The sequence below is a fragment of the Poromitra crassiceps genome (assembly GCF_964638095.1).
Source record: "Poromitra crassiceps genome assembly, chromosome: 28".
NCBI lineage: Eukaryota > Metazoa > Chordata > Actinopteri > Beryciformes > Melamphaidae > Poromitra > Poromitra crassiceps.
Window position 1 is genome coordinate 19,485,631 of NC_139651.1, and position 22,692 is coordinate 19,508,322.

General features: G+C 45.0%; 1 protein-coding gene across 1 annotated transcript in view; it reads left to right on the plus strand.

Annotated features, from left to right (window-relative positions):
• Window positions 1-22,561, plus strand: part of ano5b (anoctamin 5b) — a gene marked incomplete at both ends in the record, with an annotated part of 38,005 nt that extends 15,444 nt beyond the window's left edge. The window contains 18 exons of the mRNA XM_083662057.1: window positions 6,874-6,981; window positions 10,416-10,484; window positions 10,789-11,073; window positions 12,025-12,144; window positions 14,103-14,218; window positions 14,359-14,493; window positions 14,744-14,849; window positions 15,219-15,279; window positions 16,929-17,080; window positions 17,178-17,252; window positions 17,538-17,766; window positions 18,023-18,204; window positions 18,788-18,885; window positions 19,973-20,103; window positions 20,319-20,524; window positions 21,172-21,368; window positions 22,086-22,191; window positions 22,322-22,561. Of these exons, the coding sequence (XP_083518183.1) occupies window positions 6,874-6,981; window positions 10,416-10,484; window positions 10,789-11,073; window positions 12,025-12,144; window positions 14,103-14,218; window positions 14,359-14,493; window positions 14,744-14,849; window positions 15,219-15,279; window positions 16,929-17,080; window positions 17,178-17,252; window positions 17,538-17,766; window positions 18,023-18,204; window positions 18,788-18,885; window positions 19,973-20,103; window positions 20,319-20,524; window positions 21,172-21,368; window positions 22,086-22,191; window positions 22,322-22,561 (2,616 nt within the window). The remainder of the gene's footprint in view (window positions 1-6,873; window positions 6,982-10,415; window positions 10,485-10,788; window positions 11,074-12,024; window positions 12,145-14,102; window positions 14,219-14,358; window positions 14,494-14,743; window positions 14,850-15,218; window positions 15,280-16,928; window positions 17,081-17,177; window positions 17,253-17,537; window positions 17,767-18,022; window positions 18,205-18,787; window positions 18,886-19,972; window positions 20,104-20,318; window positions 20,525-21,171; window positions 21,369-22,085; window positions 22,192-22,321) is intronic.
• Window positions 22,562-22,692: the final 131 nt, after the last annotated feature.

Consider the following 22,692-nt stretch of genomic DNA (forward strand, 5'->3'; position numbering starts at 1 on the left):
GTGCAGCCAGGCATGAAGTCAATACAAGTTGTGACAACATTTAGTTCGCCTATTTATTTATCTAGATCTATTTTCTTTCATTTAATTTTAATTTATGTCATTGTTTTTCCAGTACAATTATATTTAAAGTTGATTCAAGTTCAATAAATGCATAATGTTGCCAAAGTCAATGAGTCATTTTGTTAAATAATCGTAATCTCAATAATGAGTCAATTATGATTCTTGCCATAATCGAGCAGCCCTAATCTATACACCATTATTTGTTATAGTTACAGTCAGATGTTCAGCTCAGCACAACTGCTCCCCATTGACTTCAGTTGTTTGGGAGGTTGCTATGGAGTTGTGCTGGCAACCTACCTGTTTGTGTGTGTGTGTGTGTGTGTGTGTGTGTGTGTGTGTGTGTGTGTTATATGGACAAACTTCACCTGTGTTTCAATTGGCATGAGGGTGAGTAGATGATTTTTGGGTGAACTATTCCTTTAATGGAGGTTGTTTTCATGTACATTTTCCACATCCATAATGTGCAGGAATGTTGCTGTCCGTGTGTGTGTGTGTGTGTGTGTGTGTGTGTGTGTGTGTGTGTGTGTGTGTCTGTGTGTGTGTGTGTGTGTGTGTGTGTGTGTGTAAAGCCGTATCTTCAGATGACCTTCTGTTGACTCACTGCTGAGTCACGAGACCTCTGCCTCTCAAAGAGCTCCTCTCATTTCACGTCTCTCTCAGCCTCCCACCAGGCAGCACACAGAACTCAACCTGCCCTGCTCAGACAGAGACGTTCTGTAACACAACCATCTAAGATGCTTTTATCCCTGGAAAGAGATAAGCCTGAGAGTGGCTGGAGAGAGATAAGACTGACTACTTTACATGACTCTGATAGAGTCGATCAGACGACCAGTTCAGTAGTCATTCAGAGACAAAACAGTGGACATGTACACTAAGTTGTAATGATGACTGTAAATAAATTCGAGGCAGAGACGTCCCCTCCCTCCCTGCGTGCTTCCTGTTGGTGGATGTGTGGGTCTGATAAACACGCTGGGTGCGGTTCTGTTCTGTAAAACACTTGTTCATTTCTCTTCTTCGTCTGTGTGCTTTGTCATTTGTCATTCAACCGCCCGCACGACTTCCTGCTCTGCTCCTTCTTCTTCTTCTTCTTTTCTGTCCACAGCAAACACTGTAACAGGAAGTGAGCTGGGGTTCAATTTTGACTTTTCTTGTCAAGTTAAAACCGTCTATATACAGACTATATCATTCCACATCAAACAACGGCAGAAAATTGCTGGTTTTCTGACCACTTGTGCCGTGTTTTCCTTCCCGAACTCTAACCTCTAAGATCAGACTGGATAATTGAAGTTAGATCTGAGCTCTATGCCTCTAATGCCTACCCTAATGCCCTCTAACTATGATGGGTTTCAACTGAAGAATACTTATAATAACTAGATGCCCTTAGCCAAGTTCTTCCCTAGTACTGACTGACTGTAGGATATAGACGGTTTTCACCAGAGCGCAACCCCACAGCACTTCCTTTTTCTCAGCATTCGGCAAACTGCAGAAATATTCACTTGACATCGTTACTTTTGTTTTCGCTGCTCAGCTGTATAGACGGTTTTCACGGAATGGTCAGTCCTGCACTTGAATGTTTTTCTTCTTCTTTTATGTCCATAGCAAACACTACAACAGGAAGTGAGCGGGGGTTCAATTTAGAATGTTTTTGTTGTCAAGTTAAAACCGTCTATATGATTGCTGTCTTTTACTGGACAGCAGACAAGGTTTTTGGCTACACACACACACACACACACACACACACACACACATGCACGTACGCATGCACATACACATACACACACGCACGCACACACACACGCACACACACACACACACACACACACTCAGGAAACACTGTTTGCACTGAAAGCTTGTAATATACTCTCCACATTTTGGTTTGCAGATTACAGTAGGGTCTCATTTGTTTTATATTAAATGCATTGATCAGAATGATTCCATTGGATGATACATCCTTGATTGATTGCATTTCAATGTATTTCAGTCATCGAAACAATTTTAATCCTTTGAACAACCTTTATTCTGAAGGGATGCAGATGACAGTAACACGATTCAACTCTGTTTAAACTCTGGCCAATATTTTCCTAAGATTAAATTAATGGAGGATGTGGAGAATGACACTGCAGCTACAAGCAGCCGCGATCCATCAATCTACTGTAAATCAGATGTGTTGTTGAGTCTCAGAGTCGATATTAAGAGACAGCCACAGCACATTGACTGTGGCTGTCTCTTCCTGTAATTCTAATCATCTGTCAATTCATTACAATTACCTGTTATCTTCCTACCACAATGGTCATGTATTGATATAACATGATATAACATGTATTGATATAACATGATATAGACGGTTTTCACCAGCTGCAACCCCACAGCACTTCCTTTTTCTCAGCTTCTTCTTTTGTGTTTTATGGCGGTTGGCATCCTTAAATGTTGCATTACCGCCACCTGAATTGTATCAGCTTCACACACAGTGCTAACTATTGACAGTGTCCACTTTCTCAGCTATTCAGGGGAAAACACTGACATAGCCTACTTCTATTTCTATTTTTTTTATTTTTGCTATGTAAACGTTTAAATGTAAAGATAGGCCTATGCGTGCAATAACGTACTGATAGTCAGCTTACTCTGTAATGTAGCTTTTATTAGCCTCTCAGGCTAGCTCCGGGATGCGATCTTTTTTTCCCCATGATGGCGAAGGCATGACCCGCCCCTCCCTGCCTCTGAATTGGCTGACTGCACTCGGCTGCTCTCGCCTGCTTCCCAGGCGAGCCAGAAGTCATCTCAAACGAGCCTAATTATAGCCTATACTTTCATTCAATGTCACGATGCTGCGGGGGGAAGTAGGCTACTTCATAGCTTAACTACGAAAATAGTGTCCACTGTTTATCTCCCTTTCTGCTGCAGCATGTTGAAGAAATAAATGTTCAGTTTGAACAACACCCATTCTGGTCATTATAGAGCAAGATGATCGCTTCCACTACCAGGGCCGCCCAGAGAGATGGCAGTGCCCCTGGAAGGGTCCAGCCACTATGCCCCCCCCCCCGTACGCGCTTTACTCATATCAACGCTGCAGCTTTCGGAGCTGACTGAAAAAAGTTTGTTAACAGATTATTATTTGGGTCTAAAGCCCTTGCCTGCTCCCGCTTTTTTTTGCCTTGCGATTTTGGCATCCTGACTTTTGTTTTGCTCCTGGCATTTTGCTATCACAGGTCTTGTTTTGTATCACCTGTCTGTGTTGTGTGTTACACCATAAATGGTCCCTCTAGCTGCTGCTGCCCCAAGCAAAATGGCCCACCCCAAGCCTGCCTTGTTGTTGTTCTTCTTTTGGCTTTCCGGCAGACTAGATGCCTTGCGGCACATTGCTACAGGAGCACTCCTGCCCAAGCATGCCTTGTTACTGCTGCTGTGTTTTGTGTATTTGTTCGACTCCTTGCAAAAAAATAAATTAGTTGCCGCATTTTCAGGATGGGAGATATATTTTAGTGTTAACATTTTTTTATTTTTTTTTGCCTGGCTCCAGCGCCCCCCCTAGTGGCGACGCCCCTTGAAGCTTACCCCTTTACCCCCCCTTATGGGCGGACCTGTCCACTCCTCTCCTCCCCTCCCCCCTCCCCCTCTTCTCCCCCTCTCCCCCTCTCCCCCTCTCCCCTCCTCTTCTCCCCTCCTCCCCTCCTCCCCCCTGCCCCTCTCCTCTCCTCCCCTCTCCTCCCCTCTCCTCTCTCCTCCTCTCCCCCTCTCCTCTGGTCTGCGGTCTGTGGTCTGCGGTCGCCTTTTATACACGCGGTTCCAAACGGCAGGACAACGTGATTGGCTCAGATCTGTTCAAATCTGAGCCAGCCAATCGCGTTAATGACGTTAATGACGTAATGTCCTGTGCCCCGGATGGACCATATATGGACTTCCTCCCCCCGACTAGCTGTACTAGCTGCTGACTGTTACTGCACTATCCGTCAGATCCCTTTGCGATACCAACCCCGTGAAATCCATAAAGGTACATGGACGTTACTCTGCAGAAACTACAGTAACAAAATCACGAATTGCTCTGTTTTTGGAGCTCTGCATGTCTGTGTTTGTCTAGTTAATGCATAACGTTAGCTAACGGCTAACATTCGTTAGCCAACCAACCAGCAGCTAACATTAGCTAGCTAGCTAGCTTACCGGAAGCGATATTTATTTCGGATGATGGCGAAGGCATAACCCGCCCCTGGCCCTCTCTGCCTCTGATTCGTGGCAGCGTTATAAACCATAGATATGACTATATTAAAAACAAACACACTGGCGTCTTTCATGCAGGCTAGCAAGCGTAACTGATGTCTGTCTGAGTCTGACCCACTGAGTCTGACGGTCTGACCACAGACTGTAGAAAGATATGTAATGCAGGATAGCCAAGCGAATGTGTTTGGATGGAAGTTTGACGCTAGGCCAATCAGAGGCAGAGAGGGGCGGGTTATGCCTTCGCCATCATCCGAAAAAAAATATCGCCTCCGGGACAACAACGCTTTACCCAGCGTGTGCACGTCTTTCCGACAGGGGTGGTTGTTATGGCAACTATCAACAACTACAACTACTACAAGACATAAAGACCGAAATAGGCTACCTTGTTAATGTGTCTGTCGGAGACACGGCCTAACGTTAACATTTAATATGAGCCGAATATCAGCCTGCGCTCAGCTATGTATACAGGAAGTAAACCGGGTATTCAGGTGGGTTGTGACGGTTGTTATTGTTGTCAAGTTAAAACTGTCTATAACATGTATTGATATAACAGAACAGCATCAACAGAATAGAGTCGTTTCTCCAGCCCCAGGTTGCTAAACCTGCTCATGAGATGGAGTTTGACTTAAGTAACTAACATTCTTGTAACAGTCTTATAAAAGTCCACACATATGATATGAGACATATGACCACCTATCCCGTTTCATAAATGGATTATTCCCAGGCCAGCAGGGGTGCTATATGACTTCCTGTGCTATATTCACTCATGTAGGCCTACATATTGTATATATTGACTCGATTTGATTCGATTTGATTGCACTTGCAACCTTGCGATTGCCGTTAGTTATCTTCCTACTTCTTTTCTCTGTATATTGATGTGACCGCTATGCTGCATACAGACACAAAGACAAATTCCTCGTATGTAACTTGCATACTGTGGCAATAAAAGTGATTCTGATTCTGATTCTGATATGACTTCCCGTGGAGACAGACTTTCTCTGTATAAGCCCAGACTTAAAGGGGCACTCCACCGATTTTCAATGCTGATTTATTTTGCAGAGAATCTCACACATATCCGAAAAGTGTCAACCGTTTTGCAGACAATCATTTAGTTTGACAGTTGTTGAGAGTTGCTTTGAGTAAAGTTGTGGACCAGTGATGTCATTCGTGCACAAATTCAATCACTGGTCCACACCTTAACTTCTACAGAGGCACCATTGAAAGCCTGCTGACAGGCGGCTTCACCGCCTGGTACGGGAACTGTACCACCATGGACCGCAGAGCGCTACGGAGGGTGAGGCGCGCGGCCCAGCACGTAACAGGAGGTGAACTGCCAGAACTGCACGAACTGTACAACCAGCGGTGCCTCAGGAGGTCCCTGAAGATCATCAAAGACACAAACCATCCCCACAACAGCCTGTTCTCCCTGCTACCCTCAGGGAGGAGATACAGGGTTCCAAAAACACGCACAAATCGCTTGAGGAACAGTTTCTTCCCGCAGGCCACGAGACTCCTAAATATGCACAAATAGTGCAGTAGTCGTACCGTACCGTACTGCAGCTGCTACTATTACGGATGCCTAACGTTTAATTGTAAATTTAAGTGTATGTTTAATAAGGTGCCTAACCGTTTAATTGTAAATTTAAGTGTATGTTTAATAAGGTACATGCTATTTGCACATGTATGTATAAAACGTCGAATTTGGAATGTCTGAACACGTCTAACGTATGCACATGACATGTGCACCTATGTGCAATGAATAATGCCACTGTCGTATAAGCCACCGACTTGTCTTATTGCTTATAGATGCCTATTTCTTATTGCCTTATTGCTGTCTTATTGCCTATTGATGCCTATTTCTTATTGCCTATTACTTATTGCTTGTTGCCTATTTGTACTATGTCGTAAACGGAGTCCACTGCACAAGAATTTCACACGTGGTACTTGTACCATGGAGTGACAATAAAAATCTTGAATCTTGAATCTAACTCTAGAGGTAAGAGGAAGGAGGCTTCTTCTTCTACAGAACGCTTGTGAATGTTCAAGTAGATTAGTGCCATATAAAACCATTAGCACAGTAATGAGGAATGATCTAATGGCAAAGCATTTGAAGTGCAGGGTTCAGGACTGAAAAGCAAAAGTTGAGTAGTTTGGTACAGCATGTTAGTTGAGTAGTTTGGTTCAGTTTGCCTCTAAGTTGAGTGTCATGATAGGCATGTCCTCTGGAAGTGACTGGGCAGTTTGATGTGGTTTATCACTGGCCATGGGCATGGCTTCCGTATTCTGCATCTGTCTCCAAACGAACCAGACGTCCTCTTTTGTGTACTAATATTTTGAGCAATAACCACCTCATTGTAATGGTAAGCAAATGGTTAATCTTGGTAATTATTAGCAGAGTAACTTGCTGGCATGTATAATATGGGTGATGTGTCTCCATTTATGTCTTTGTCAAAGTCTGTCTTCTGTTAAGGATTCTGTTAGTTTCATTACTGTCGTTTGGATCTCTGTTTGCTGTCTGTTATCAAAGTACGTGTGTCTGCTTTCTATTCTCTCTGTGTCACCAGCCTAAAAACCATGTTTGTGTTTGTGTTTTCCCTGCAGACTGATATTCTACAACCAAATAAAGACACCGTGTTCTTCAGGGACGGCCTGCGCAGGATCGACTTTGTGCTGTCTTACGTCGATGACAAGGATGGAGAAAAGAAACTGGTGAGTTTAACAGAAATATATTTTATTTGTACTGTATATATGATATGTCTTGTATATTTGTTCTTATCAATGTTAATGAGCAGCAATGCACACCAAGACAAATTCCTAATATTGTGAAAACATACCTTGGCAAATAAAAAAATTCTGATTCTGATTCTGAAACAAGACAAATGACCTTATGTTCATATACATGCATGGCTGATGATGAGGAAATGTGATAATATTCATAATTCATAATAATTCATAATATTCTTATAAAATTTTCATATCATATCACTATCAAGAGCAAGTGAGATGAAGATAACACAGCAAATTATCTTATTATTGTCTCATATCCGTCTCATATGATCTCATCTAACTTTATTGACAGAAACAATTCACTGAAATTGTTTTTTTCTTTTTTATTAATAAGTATGTTTATTCAGTTTTCAGTTAGCAGAGGGATAAACAGTTAGTGCTGAATGGGATAACACAGAATAATATTGCCCTCTGTCCCCAGTCACCCACAACTAGAGATGTAACGGTATGAAAATTTCACATCACGATTATCGTGAACCGAATTATCACGGTTATTCTATTATCACGGTTTGTTAAAATGTGCTGAAAATGTTCAAAAGTACTAATACACTCACAGAAATCATTTCACCAAGTTTTATATTGAAAACTCAGACCCAAAAAGGATTGATACACTCACTGAAATCATTTCTCCAAGGCTGCACGTTTGCATCTGGGAGACGGTTGCCAACTTTGGTTGATGATGGACAGTATTTACCATGTTTTTCAAAGCACTGTAATCACGGTACCACGGTTTTAATGATAATGAAAACTGATAACCGGTACGGTTATCGTAAGGAATTCTACCACAGTTATCATTAAAACCGGTTATCGTTACATCCCTACCCACAACACAACACACACAATCTCCGCAAAAATAATAACAGCAAAACAGAAAAGGAAAACCCAAACAAAAACAAACACACAGAGCACAATTCACTGAAATTGAGTTGTAAATTACTTTTGGCGCCGACGGCAACAAACGTGACTAAGACTAAACACACGGTAGTAACTTGGAGCGAAATCTAATCAGATGTCCACTGGTCGATCACTGTGGTAACGCAATGAGAATGCATTGATACTGTCCACACCATAACTAATCCCACGTTTAAGACAACTCGGAATGCAGGGAAAAAATGGGCTCCGACCTGTAAAAATTAACTGAACGGGTGTCGAGGTCGGAATTACAGGTCGGAAATTCTGGTATCATTTCAGTGTTGTAGATCTCCTGGAGATCTAAAACACTCGCCTGGGTCACAAAGCCACTAACATTGTGTGCGACCCCACCCATCCCTCTCATGGACTTTTCTGCCTGCTTCCGTCTGGGAGAAGATATCAGAGCCTCCGGGCCCGCACCACCAGACTAGCTAACAGCTTTGTCCACCAGGCTGTCAGGCTGTTAAACTCTCTCCCCTCTCTTTCCTCTGCCCCCAGTCTGGACTGTTAACTTTTCATAGTACAACTCCCCTCTCTTCCCTCTGCCCCCAGTCTGGACTGTTAACTTTTCATAGTACAACTCCCCTCTCTTCCCTCTGCCCCCAGTCTGGACTTGAACCCATATCCACACTCAGCACCAGTCACTTTATGCATAATTACTATGTCGCTTTGTTCATTTTATTGCACTTTTCTGCCATCACTATTTGCACTATCTGACTTTTATTACAGTGATTACAGTGACCTTATTATGACCCCTACGGTAGTATTTTATTCTATGTTTTTTTTATCTATTTTATCTTCGTATTTTATGTCATGTGTTGTCTCCTATCTGTATATTGAGTGCACCGTGGATCGTGAGATACGGAATTTCGATGCTCTGTATGTCTTGTACATATGGTAGTGATTGACAATCAAATTGACTTTGACTTTGACTGACTTTGAGATCTGGTTTGTCCGAGTTGACGTCATCAAAGTGTTTTTTTAATTTGTGTTTTGTTTAGCTTTCACTCCGATTATAGCAATATGTTGAGTTCAACAGCTATTTTACCAATGAAATTAGCTAACTGTGCATGTTTTTATAACTCTGAGTTAAAAATAGTGCGAACGCAACTATACTGGAGGCCGGAGAATGGGAGTTGAAAGTTGCAGTATAAGAGACATGACACACGCAGAGACAATGAGACATGTGTTTGTAATATGAATCATGCGATTGTGAGTCACATGCCAGCGAGGAGTGAATGTGTCTGGAGGAAGGAGGAAGCATACAGGAAGTGGTATTGAATAAACTGTATCACTTCTCTTTGTCTCTGTGTGGAATCTAACTATAGACTGTCAAAAAATGGACGTAGTGAGGGTGATGTCACCCGTTGGTTTGTGGACTCGTTCTACCATCTTGGTTCTCGTGCAGCTCGTGTGAGACCAGGGGTTTGGTGTCACTGGACAGTGTGAGACCAGGGGTTTGGTGTCACTGGACAGTGTGAGACCAGGGGTTTGGTGTCACTGGACAGTGTGAGACCAGGGGTTTGGTGTCACTGGACAGTGTGAGACCAGGGGTTTGGTGTCACTGGACAGTGTGAGACCAGGGGTTTGGTGTCACTGGACAGTGTGAGACCAGGGGTTTGGTGTCACTGGACAGCGTGAGACCAGGGGTTTGGTGTCACTGGACAGTGTGAGACCAGGGGTTTGGTGTCACTGGACAGCGTGAGACCAGGGGTTTGGTGTCACTGGACAGTGTGAGACCAGGGGTTTGGTGTCACTGGACAGTGTGAGACCAGGGGTTTGGTGTCACTGGACAGTGTGAGACCAGGGGTTTGGTGTCACTGGACAGCGTGAGACCAGGGGTTTGGTGTCACTGGACAGTGTGAGACCAGGGGTTTGGTGTCACTGGACAGCGTGAGACCAGGGGTTTGGTGTCACTGGACAGTGTGAGACCAGGGGTTTGGTGTCACTGGACAGTGTGAGACCAGGGGTTTGGTGTCACTGGACAGTGTGAGACCAGGGGTTTGGTGTCACTGGACAGTGTGAGACCAGGGGTTTGGTGTCACTGGACAGGTGACCGGTCTGATTCAATCACTCCACAAAACATAGTCATTTTTTATCTTCTATTTTGAAATGAGCTGTGGAGATGTTTTTTAACCAGGCTGTAAACATGTTTATTTCTGCTGTAAATTCAGGCATTTTAACATGGGGATGGATGGGAAATGACTCCCTTTTGCAGCCAGCCTCAAGTAGCCATTTGAGGATCTGCAGTTTTTGGCACTTCGACATTGCCGTCATTCTTCACAATGGAACTCCATCCTCGAATCTAACATACATTTATCTTCTAAAATAATGGGGACAAAGGAGTCTGTCTGTGTCTGTCTGTCTGTCTGTCTGTCTGTCTGTCTGTCTGTCTGTCCTCATGTTGTTAATGGTTGTTGGTCTGTCTGCCCATGTATGTGCAGGAAAGGAGGAGGGAGTTTGAGGCCAACCTTGAGAAGGCAGGACTGGAGCTGGAGACAGAAGACAAATCCGTAAGAAATACAAACATGGAGTGCTGGCACCACCTAGTGGACTTCATGCTGAGGCACAACACATTCAACAGCAAAAGATCTTAAAGGGAGGGTACATCACTTGACAACAGTATCTGAGGGGAGGTTGCCCCCCATTGCCAGCAAGATGCATAGGATAATGTGGTCATTCTTTAGTGTCTTTGGGAAATTTGGTCAAACTAAACTAAACAAAACGAATAAACAACATCAAGTTTGACCTCAGCTCGGTGAACTGAAGTGTCGTTTCTCATATTGTTTTTCTCTCCTCCATCTCCACTCTTGCCAGGACTCGGATGACCGGAAGACGTACTACTTGAAGATCCACGCTCCGTGGGACGTGCTCGCTCACTACGCCGATGTTCTGAAGCTCAAGGTGCCGTTCAAGGAAAACGACATCCCTCACTCTCAGGACGTGCCTCTGGAGTGGCTGTCACAACCCTTCCGCCTGCCGACGCACATCATGCACCCCGAACCCGACTATTTCACTTCCCCCTTTGACAAGGAGAAGATCGACTTCTTCCTCATCAATGACAAGGACACCTTCTTCCCACCCTCCACAAGAAACAGAATAGTGAGTCTTTTCCTATAGTAAAACTCCACCCACGCATTACTAGCCCTGTTAATCAAGGGGGTTAATTAATGCATTTACTAAGCATTAACCAACCCTTAATTAATGCACCCTTATTGAAAAGTGTTACACAGCAGTTTATGTTAATTAAGGGTTAATTAATGTTTAGGCATTAACTAAGCATTAGTTAATGTATTCTCATTGTAAAGTGTTACCGAATTCACACGTGTTAAACCACAGACCCATTTCACAACAACCGTTTTGAGGTGGGAAAAGCTGGAAGTAAAGCAGGTGTAAGCAATACCATTAATGATGGTTCCATTCCATTTAGGCGTTCCAGTGCCAGGGCCCCCATTAATGTTATTGGTTACACCTGCTTTACTTCCTGCTTTACCACATCATGGTCAATTCATATTCATATTAATTATATGTATATACAGTCTACCTAACCAAGTCATATTTGTGGTCAGAGGGACTCTCTAACCACATACCTTATTTCATACATTTAACTGAAATTATCGTACAAAAATCCCATTGCCTTTCCCCCTATGAACCAGCAGCGCAGGGACTTGGGGGGATAAGCCAACAAAAAGACAGTTGATTTTGTATCCAGGATGACTACAACTTAATGAAGTCTGAGGAGAAATAAGGCACATGTATGTGTAAAAATGAAACACTGAAGAGCCCAAAACACATTTTCCAAAAGTCTTTCTCTCATTGTCTCATTGTGCTCTCAGTGGCTGTAGATCTTGCAGACGTTGCATGTTTAGTTAAGGTGTAATGCATTATTGAAATGCTTCTCTAGAATTTACAAACTCATTGGAAACATCTATGAATCTGTGATTATGGAATGAATGGTATTAAGGTTTGAATTACAGACAGATTGAACTGTTTCACTTCTTCTCTTCTGATTGAGTTTTAGTCAAGGAAATGAACGTACTGTCTTGTTGTCAGGTCTTCTACATCCTGGCTCGCTGTCCCTACTACAAAGAGGACCGCAAGGAGAAAGACAAGAAGGGTGTCAAGCGCTTAATCAGCAACGGAACCTACACAGCAGCCTTCCCGCTCCATGATGTAAGACACACAGGAGGCTCCTCCTCCTGCTCCTTCAGACACACAGGAGGCTCCTCCTCCTTCCCCCCTTTAGACACACAGGAGGCTCCTCCTCCTGCTCCTTCAGACACATAGGAGGCTCCTCCTCCTGCTCCTTCAGACACACAGGAGGCTCCTCCTCCTTCCCTCTTTGTATTACTTATTTGTGCATCTCCTAGAGCAGTGATTCCGACCAGGCGTACGTGAACCCCTAGGGGTACTTGAGCAGCTTGCAGGGGGTACCTGGAAAGATTTGGGATTACAATTTATTTCCAAAATGATGAAAAAAATAATAATTTCATTTCATAAGCCCATTGTTAAAATGGCACGTGCACGCTGCAACTAGTTCCCCCCGACAGGTGTCAACTGTTACATGACTGATAAACATCCAGTTCCTTTCGCTCCAGATTCAGGTTTAGGGGAGCCTGGTTACAAAAGGAAAGAGGAGGCCAAGCCACCACCAACACTGGCAGTTCAGTGAAAAATATCTTTTGTATGGATTTACTTATTTACTCTACGTCTGCATATGACACTAAAGGTTATAGAACACATCATCAACCGGCACGAGTGAGGGGGACTATTGGCAAAACAGCTCAAGGGGCACATAAGACAAAAAAGGTTGGGAACCACTGGCCTAGAGTCATAATGTCATCATCATAGTCCAGCTAATATAACATTTACATTACATTACATTAATATCAGCCTTGTCTCGTCAACAGAAACAGTTATGAAAAAGACATGTTTGCTCAACAGCTCATGTCATGTTCTGCTCTCTCTCTCTGATGTCATGTTCTGCTCTCTCTCTCTGATGTCATGTTCTGCTCTCTCTCTCTGATGTCATGTTCTGCTCTCTCTCTCTGATGTCATGTTCTGCTCTCTCTCTCTGATGTCATGTTCTGCTCTCTCTCTCTGATGTCATGTTCTGCTCTCTCTCTGATGTCATGTTCTGCTCTCTCTCTCTGATGTCATGTTCTGCTCTCTCTCTCTGATGTCATGTTCTGCTCTCTCTCTCTCTCTCTGATGTCATGTTCTGCTCTCTCTCTCTGATGTCATGTTCTGCTCTCTCTCTCTGATGTCATGTTCTGCTCTCTCTCTGATGTCATGTTCTGCTCTCTCTCTCTGATGTCATGTTCTGCTCTCTCTCTGATGTCATGTTCTGCTCTCTCTCTCTGATGTCATGTTCTGCTCTCTCTCTCTGATGTCATGTTCTGCTCTCTCTCTCTGATGTCATGTTCTGCTCTCTCTCTCTGATGTCATGTTCTGCTCTCTCTCTGATGTCATGTTCTGCTCTCTCTCTCTGATGTCATGTTCTGCTCTCTCTCTCTGATGTCATGTTCTGCTCTCTCTCTCTGATGTCATGTTCTGCTCTCTCTCTCTGATGTCATGTTCTGCTCTCTCTCTGATGTCATGTTCTGCTCTCTCTCTCTCTGATGTCATGTTCTGCTCTCTCTCTCTGATGTCATGTTCTGCTCTCTCTCTGATGTCATGTTCTGCTCTCTCTCTCTGATGTCATGTTCTGCTCTCTCTCTGATGTCATGTTCTGCTCTCTCTCTCTGATGTCATGTTCTGCTCTCTCTCTCTGATGTCATGTTCTGCTCTCTCTCTCTGATGTCATGTTCTGCTCTCTCTCTGATGTCATGTTCTGCTCTCTCTCTCTGATGTCATGTTCTGCTCTCTCTCTCTGATGTCATGTTCTGCTCTCTCTCTCTGATGTCATGTTCTGCTCTCTCTCTCTGATGTCATGTTCTGCTCTCTCTCTCTGATGTCATGTTCTGCTCTCTCTCTCTGATGTCATGTTCTGCTCTCTCTCTCTGATGTCATGTTCTGCTCTCTCTCTCTGATGTCATGTTCTGCTCTCTCTCTCTGATGTCATGTTCTGCTCTCTCTCTGATGTCATGTTCTGCTCTCTCTCTCTCTCTCTCTCTCTGTGATCCTTTCAGTGTCGATATTGGAAACGGGCGAGAAACGCTGAATGCGAGAGTGAACGCTTCAACCTGTACAAGCACTGGGCCAGGTTTCTGTGTTTCTACAAAGAGCAGCCTCTTAACCTCATTAAGTAAGTCATCTGTCATATATTCATCTTTTGTTTTTAGCCCAGATTTTGTGTTGACTTCTTCATGTGTTGGTGGGGATTTTGATATTGAAGCCTGAGAGTTGGCTGCCAAGTGAGATGTTGATGTGATCCTTTGCTTGCAGGAAGTATTATGGGGAGAAGATCGGAATCTACTTCGCCTGGCTGGGCTTTTACACGGAGATGTTGTTCTTTGCGGCCGTCATGGGCGTAATATGCTTCACCTATGGAGTGCTCAGTTATGATGACAACGTAACAAGGTCAGTGCCACCAGGGGGCATCAGGGAGCTCATACTTGGTAGCAAGGATGCTTCATTTTGTCTAGCACAAATTAAATGATACCAGCAACACTTTAGAAATTGGTTTTAATATTGCAATCTTGAATGTTGGCTTGTTTTATAATTCCATTCCAAGTACCAAACAATTTAGAAGGAAAATGATATTTAGATGAGAATATGTTTTATACATTTTATGATGTCTTTTCATTCTCTTCTTCTATTTATCCATCAGTAAAGAGATATGCGACCCCAGCGTTGGAGGCTCTATCGTCATGTGTCCACTTTGTGATAAAAAGTGCAGTTTTTGGAAGCTCAGCTCGACGTGTCTCTCATCCTGGGTAAAACTTTGACATTTAATAAAAATGTAAATTCAACATCATCAAATCCTTTTCACACCCATCATTTTAAAGCATAGCACTGTCAGTATTATTCCACCATCATTGTACTATGATGTCATGTTGGTCATTTACTCAGATGCCTGTTATGAATGTCAGCATTATTTTTGAAAAGATTCTGTTTCTTATAACAGCAATTATCATTTGTGCTTAATGACTATTAAATAATTGGATGATTTGAGTGAGCCACATTCCATCAAACCAGGTCAAATGTAGCCTACCGAGTCTGCAGTATGTCACCTGCTTTCTGCCCAGCGTGTCACTTGCCCTGGTCTGCTAAGAACTTCTCCTGTGCCATCTTCTCTCTTCCAGCAATCCCATCTGTTTGATAATGAGGGGACGGTCTTCTTTGCCATATTTATGGGGATTTGGGGTAAGTGTCTGTGCATGCTGCTCTCACCATATTTAACCTGTGCCCCCCCCCCCCCCTCAGTGTCTGTCCATGCTGCTCTCACCATATTTAACCTGTGTCCCCCCCCTCACTGTGAGACAGATTTAACCTGTGTCCCCCCCCCTCACTGTAAGACAGATTTAACCTATGCCCCTCCCCCCCAATGTGTCCCCCCCCCTCACTGTGTGCCCCCCCCCTCCTTACTGTAAGACAGATTTAACCTATGCCCCTCCCCCCCCAATGTGTCCCCCCCCCCTCACTGTGAGACAGATTTAACCTGTGTCCCCCCCCCAATGTGTCCCCCCCCCTCACTGTGTGCCCCCCCCCCTCCTTACTGTAAGACAGATTTAACCTATGCCCCTCCCCCCCCAATGTGTCCCCCCCCCTCACTGTGTGCCCCCCCCCTCCTTACTGTAAGACAGATTTAACCTATGCCCCTCCCCCCCCAATGTGTCCCCCCCCCTCACTGTGAGACAGATTTAACCTGTGTCCCCCCCCCAATGTGTCCCCCCCCCCTCACTGTGAGACAGATTTAACCTGTGTCCCCCCCCCAATGTGTCCCCCCCCCAATGTGTCCCCCCCCCCTCACTGTGAGACAGATTTAACCTGTGTCCCCCCCCCCAATGTGCCCCCCCCCCTCACTGTGTGCCCCCCCCCTCCTTACTGTAAGACAGATTTAACCTATGCCCCTCCCCCCCAATGTGTCCCCCCCCCTCACTGTGTGCCCCCCCCCCCTCCTTACTGTAAGACAGATTTAACCTATGCCCCTCCCCCCCCAATGTGTCCCCCCCCCTCACTGTGTGCCCCCCCCCTCCTTACTGTAAGACAGATTTAACCTATGCCCCTCCCCCCCCAATGTGTCCCCCCCCTCACTGTGAGACAGATTTAACCTGTGTCCCCCCCCCAATGTGTCCCCCCCCTCACTGTGTGCCCCCCCCCCTCCTTACTGTAAGACAGATTTAACCTATGCCCCTCCCCCCCAATGTGTCCCCCCCCTCACTGTAAGACAGATTTAACCTATGCCCCTCCCCCCCCAATGTGTCCCCCCCCCCTCACTGTGTGCCCCCCCCCCCCTCACTGTGAGACAGATTTGCACAGCTATAGCCTTTTCACACATCAACCTTTTTAGCCTTATTCCTGGCCAGCATCACAGGGTGGTAGGATTTGCCCGGCACACCGAATGTACTTTCTTTCTTGCAGATATTCACTGATGAAGGTCGCAGAATGGCCAAAACACATTTGAATTCATTTTAATATCTTCCTTTGAACTCGCAAAACAGTAATTAATTAGTTAATGAATTAATAAATTAATAAATAATGGGCTTTTAATTGTTCTGCTTGATTTGTGTCTTGACTAAAGCAACAACCAACACACCAATGAGCAGTTTCAACAAAGATCGTTCTCCATAGAAACCCTATAGAGGCACTGTCTATTATATTGAATAGAGGCACTAGCACAAGCACTTTGCTGGGAGAGGCCTGAATGGGGACTATCTTTTGTCACTGGAAACAGAATGCATTAACCCATTGATACCTGATGCAGCATTTGTGTGTGTATCCCTTTAAGACCGCGAACCGCGTTTCTATGATTTTGAGACAGATATTTAGATAGTGATTCTCTGAATCGACAGTGACTCTGTTCCTGGAGTTCTGGAAGCGGCGCCAGGCCCGGCTGGAGTACGAGTGGGACTTGGTCGACTTTGAAGAGGAACAGCAGCAGCTTCAGCTCCGACCCGAGTTTGAAATCAAATGCACTCACAAGAGACTCAACAGGATCACACAGGTAGGAACCAGAACCTTCTTTCAAGCGTGGACGTAAACATGACAAACATCACGTTTCCCCTATGCTTCACTATTAACAGTGTTAACTCATCTTTCAGGAAATGGAGCCATATCTACCCGTCACCAGCAAGTACGCTCGCTTCTGCCTCTCTGGAGCCACCGTTCTCTTCTGGGTAACCGCAGGCTCAACTTGTGTACAGTTGTGTCAGTTTTGTTTAACTTTGTCTTTGTTTAATTAATGCACTTTTTAACCTATGTATGTGCAAATGCCAGGTCTTTCAGATGGTCTGCTCCTTCTGCAATTTGTGCATAACAATAAATAGATTGGTCATTTCCATCCACATTCACATTCACATACAACAGCATATTTACCTGTGTGTGTGCGTGTGCGTGTGCGTGCGTGTGCGTGTGCGTGTGTGTGTGTGTGTGTGCGCGCGCGTGTTGTGTGTTCCCCACAGCTGTCTCTGATAGTGGCCTGTATCATCGGAGTCATAGCCTACAGACTGGCCGTGTTTGCAGCCTTTGCGAGCATCATGAAGGACAGCCCAACCAAGAAGATCCAGCTGGTGGGCCGCTTCATCACGCCACAGCTGGCCACCTCGGTCACCGCCTCCTGCATCAACTTCGTCATCATCATGATCCTCAACTTCTTCTATGAGAGGGTGGCCATTTGGATCACTGACTTGGGTAAGGAGCTGCCATCGGGAATATCACAGACAGCAGAAAGAAATCGAGAACTCCGACGCTAAGTCGTGTAAAATTGAGGAGAAATGGGCAGCCTATGTTCATACCATATCAAACAGGAAACAGGAAACATACCATATCAAACAGGAAGAAGGGAAGCTTGGAGGTTTGCAGTACAGAACATAGACATTCAGACTATTCTACTGTGTGGGTTTAACTGTAGCATGATGCCATCTTCAATTACGTTGTCCTCCTACAGAAATCCCCAAGACCCACCTGGAGTATGAGAACAAGCTGACCACCAAGATGTTCATGTTTCAGTTTGTCAACTACTACGCCTCTTGCTTCTATGTGGCCTTCTTCAAGGGGAAATTTGTGGGTTATCCTGGCGACTACACCTACATGTTCGGCAAGTGGAGCAAACAACTGAGGAACGAGGAGGTGAGCTTTTTTGAGCTGCGCAGCCTGCTTCTATACGTGACGTGTGTCTGTCTGTAGCACGAGAGGATAGACTGCTCCTGAACCAGGTGCTGCTTACTTCAACACCTGGGTGTGATTATTGATTTTTTTTTTTGACATAATAGTAACTGAGAACAATTCAGACCTGGACTGAAACACTGCGCTAACTCATGTGAGATCATCATTACAAACAGGTTTCACAGCCAAGATTTGTTCAAACCTACAGAACTTTATTTTAAATTCTAGTCGGGATGCCAAGGTTTCCAGGATATAAAAGAAAGTCATGCAAAGAAATGTGTATAAAGTGATGCACATAACATCTGGATTTTTCCATTTGATGTGGTGGAACCATAGAAAAAAAGGATTGTATTATAACTTTATAAGTAGTACTATTTGTACTTAAGGGGGCATTTAAGGGGAAACTCAGGGTGCAATGGATTAAGACAGAAGTGATTATTAATTTAGCTTATTTTGTGTACCCACCCAACTGAGGTATTTATTATTTACTGTTTGCGTACAACTTGGGGACCTCTTGCATGCTGTGCTGTGCTGTGTGTGGCTGCAGTGTGACCCTGGAGGCTGTCTGATCGAGCTGACCACCCAGCTGGTCATCGTCATGGCAGGGAAGCAACTGGTAGGAAACATCCAGGAGGCCCTGCTGCCGTGAGTGCTGCTCTCCTCCTCCTCCTCCTTCACCTCAGTCTGACGCTGCTCTCCTCTCTCCTCCTCCTTCACCTCAGTCTGACGCTGCTCTCCTCTCTCCTCCTCCTTCACCTCAGTCTGACGCTGCTCTCCTCTCTCCTCCTCCTTCTCCTTCACCTCAGTCTGACGCTGCTCTCCTCTCTCCTCCTCCTCCTCCTTCACCTCAGTCTGATGCTGCTCTCCTCTCTCCTCCTCCTTCTCCTTCACCTCAGTCTGACGCTGCTCTCCTCTCTCCTCCTCCTTCTCCTTCACCTCAGTCTGACGCTGCTCTCCTCTCTCCTCCTCCTTCACCTCAGTCTGACGCTGCTCTCCTCTCTCCTCCTCCTTCACCTCAGTCTGACGCTGCTCTCCTCTCTCCTCCTCCTTCTCCTTCACCTCAGTCTGACGCTGCTCTCCTCTCTCCTCCTCCTTCTCCTTCACCTCAGTCTGACGCTGCTCTCCTCTCTCCTCCTCCTCCTCCTTCACCTCAGTCTGACGCTGCTCTCCTCTCTCCTCCTCCTTCACCTCAGTCTGATGCTGCTCTCCTCCTCCTTCACCTCAGTCTGATGCTGCTCTCCTCTCTCCTCCTCCTCCTCCTTCACCTCAGTCTGACGCTGCTCTCCTCTCTCCTCCTCCTTCACCTCAGTCTGATGCTGCTCTCCTCCTCCTTCACCTCAGTCTGATGCTGCTCTCCTCTCTCCTCCTCCTCCTCCTTCACCTCAGTCTGACGCTGCATTGAGCAATAAGCCACAAGAAGCGTTCATGAAACTGTGCTACTGTAACATTATAGCGGTGCTGTAACAATAAAGCGTAATAATTACATGTTATACAAGATTCTGGTACTCGTCCACTATTAGTGGTGATTTTTGGCTGCCGCGTTATGCCGATGTGCATTTCATCTGATATTTTAGCTGTATATGAATCAGCCAATCAAAATTTGCGGAGCGTAGTTATCCATGTTATTTGTCCTTATCATTGCCTGCTGGAAACACATTGTCATCTTGATGTATTTGCTCTTAGCTTGATGGACCTGTGTGACATGCAGCTCTTCCTGTGCTCTTCCTGACAGGCTGATGCGTAACTGGTGGGGAAGCAGGAAGGGGCGGCACCAACCAGAGAACCAGTACAGTCGCTGGGAGCAGGACCATGACCTGCAGAACTTCAGCCAGCTCGGCTTGTTCTATGAATACCTGGAGATGGGTGAGAGGTTATACCTAGAGATGATCGCTAGCACATGTTGTACTGTATCTAAAATACAAGTGAGAAAATATCATTCTCTCTCTCAAACCTTTCTATCTTTCTCTAGCCGTCTCACTCATTTCTCTGTTTTCAACGTAATGTTTTACTCACTCTTTCTGGTGGCTTCCCTCCATCACTCTGTCCTGTTGTCTCCTCTCCCCTGTCCTGACTTACAGTGGTCCAGTTTGGCTTCATCACGCTATTTGTGGCCTCGTTCCCCCTGGCCCCGCTGCTGGCGCTGTTCAACAACATCCTGGAGATCAGGGTGGACGCCTGGAAGTTCACCACCCAGTTCAGACGGCCGGTGGCGTCCAAGGCCCGAAACATCGGGGCGTGGCAGGAGATCCTCAACGTGGTCGCCATTCTGTCTGTTGTCACCAATGTGAGTTTGAGAAGAATTGGTTTCATGATCAGAAACGTTCAATGAGTTTGTGTCTGGAATCATGTACAGATTTTTGTATTTTCATGCGGAATAAATGTATTACACTTTGGTATTTGGAATCATAATCCTGTTTATAGACTTGATCAAACCCAGTCTGCTCATTAGTACGGGAAGAATCCTGCGTAATCTTTTGGCAAGGATAGCTGTATATAGTTTATAATCAATGTTGAGAACTGAAATTGGCCTAACGACCCACATTCCAATCCTTGGGCGGATTTGCACAAAACTTTGAGAACTTGCAGAAATGGGTCAACTGAGAACTGATTAACTTTCACAAGAACAATCACAAAAAGGCACTAAGTTACACACAGATTCAAGTAACACCACAAAACTTAAAGGTCATGGGCCAAGGATGAACTGCTTAAGTGGCCACGCCCATAGGCCAAAAGGCGTGGCGATGGGGGTTGCCAATCACGTAACACCACGCCATGGTGGCGGTATGCACTCTACTGAACGCCCTCTAGTTGACTTCAGTCTTCTGTGTCTGGATGATCATAATTGCAGTGTTTTTTTTTACTTTATTGGCAAACATTTAATTGACAGCCTCATGTCACATGACTCATGTCATGTGCTTTCTTTGGTCCCAGGCCTTCATCATGGCGTTCACCTCGGACATGATCCCTCGTATGGTCTACCTGTACGCCTACAGCTCAGAGGCCACCATGGAGGGCTACATCAACAACAGCCTGTCGACCTACAGCATCTCCCAGATCTCCAACTACAGCATGCCAGAGGAAGGCGAGAGCCCCAGCTGGTACAACAGCTCTGTCATCACCACCTGCAGGTACTGGGAACATACAGAACTTTTTAACATGTTAGGCATTTATTATGAGCCTTGAGGTATCTCCAACATGTTTTACATGCCAATACTGTGCCTCCGCTGTTGTTGCCAGAAGGGGCCAACTGATCATCTGAAGGAACACCTTCTGCTTTTGAAGTCATGAATTAGCAAAGCAAGTGTTTATAACCTTTGTTGGACCAAGTTTGAAGTTTTGGATTTGTATAGAGTAGGTGTAAAGATTGACTGATCTGTGCCAATACCATCACAGTAGAGTATACATCAGAGTATATATCAGAGTAGCCTATACATCAGAGTATATATCAGGGTGGAGGCCATTCATGAATTGAATTGAGAATTATGTGGTAAATTCCTGGAATTGGAATTTGACCCAGCTTTAACGAAACAGAACGAAACAATACCACCTGAAACCTACCTTTTAACATGCGGCTAATGGGGATCCTAATAAACTCAACGAAACTAAAGATTTCATGATATTAAATTTTAATAATGACATCATGTGTGGTAAGAGAATATGCATAAAAAACATTGACCTTCACAGCATTTCATTGAATCAACACTTTCTGAAATTCCAATTCCAGTTCTTCAGTTGAATTGGAATCAATGGCTTCATGAATGAATTGAGCCAAACACCCCTGACTGACACATACGTTACTTCCTGTATGGTGACCCTGCTTCCTGTGTGCTTGTTGCTTTGTGCAGATACCGTGACTACCGTTACCCTCCTGGCCACCAGAGGGAGTACACGCACACCATGCAGTTCTGGCACATCCTGGCAGCTAAAATGGCCTTCATCATTATCATGGAAGTGAGCCAACACACTCTCCTCTGAGAAACTGTTTCTTCTTTCTATACTCTTAATTAAGAGTTTAGCTCATTCTCATTGATTATGATGATGGAGTAACATCATATATCATCTGATGCTTTTCCCTCTGCAGCACGTGGTCTTTGTGGTGAAGTTCTTTGTGGCGTGGTTGATCCCAGACGTTCCCTCGGAGGTGAAGGCCCGGATCAAACGGGAACGCTACCTGATCCAGGAGTACCTGCATAACTATGAGGTGGACAGGCTCAAACTCCAGCTCCAGAGTGCCAGTTTCATCACGGAACCCAACTCTGAGCTCTGCTCCGAGTTCTGCACTTCTCCAACCAAGCATGAAGTGTTGTCAGAGTGCCTGTAGCCCCGCCTCCCACCCCGCTGGGTGGACCTTTCTGTGAATTAAATCACCACCAAGGAACAATCAAGGGCTTCTTCTCACTTTGGGATAATAGCTCCATTATGTGTTGTTGTTGTTGTTGTTGTTGTTATTAT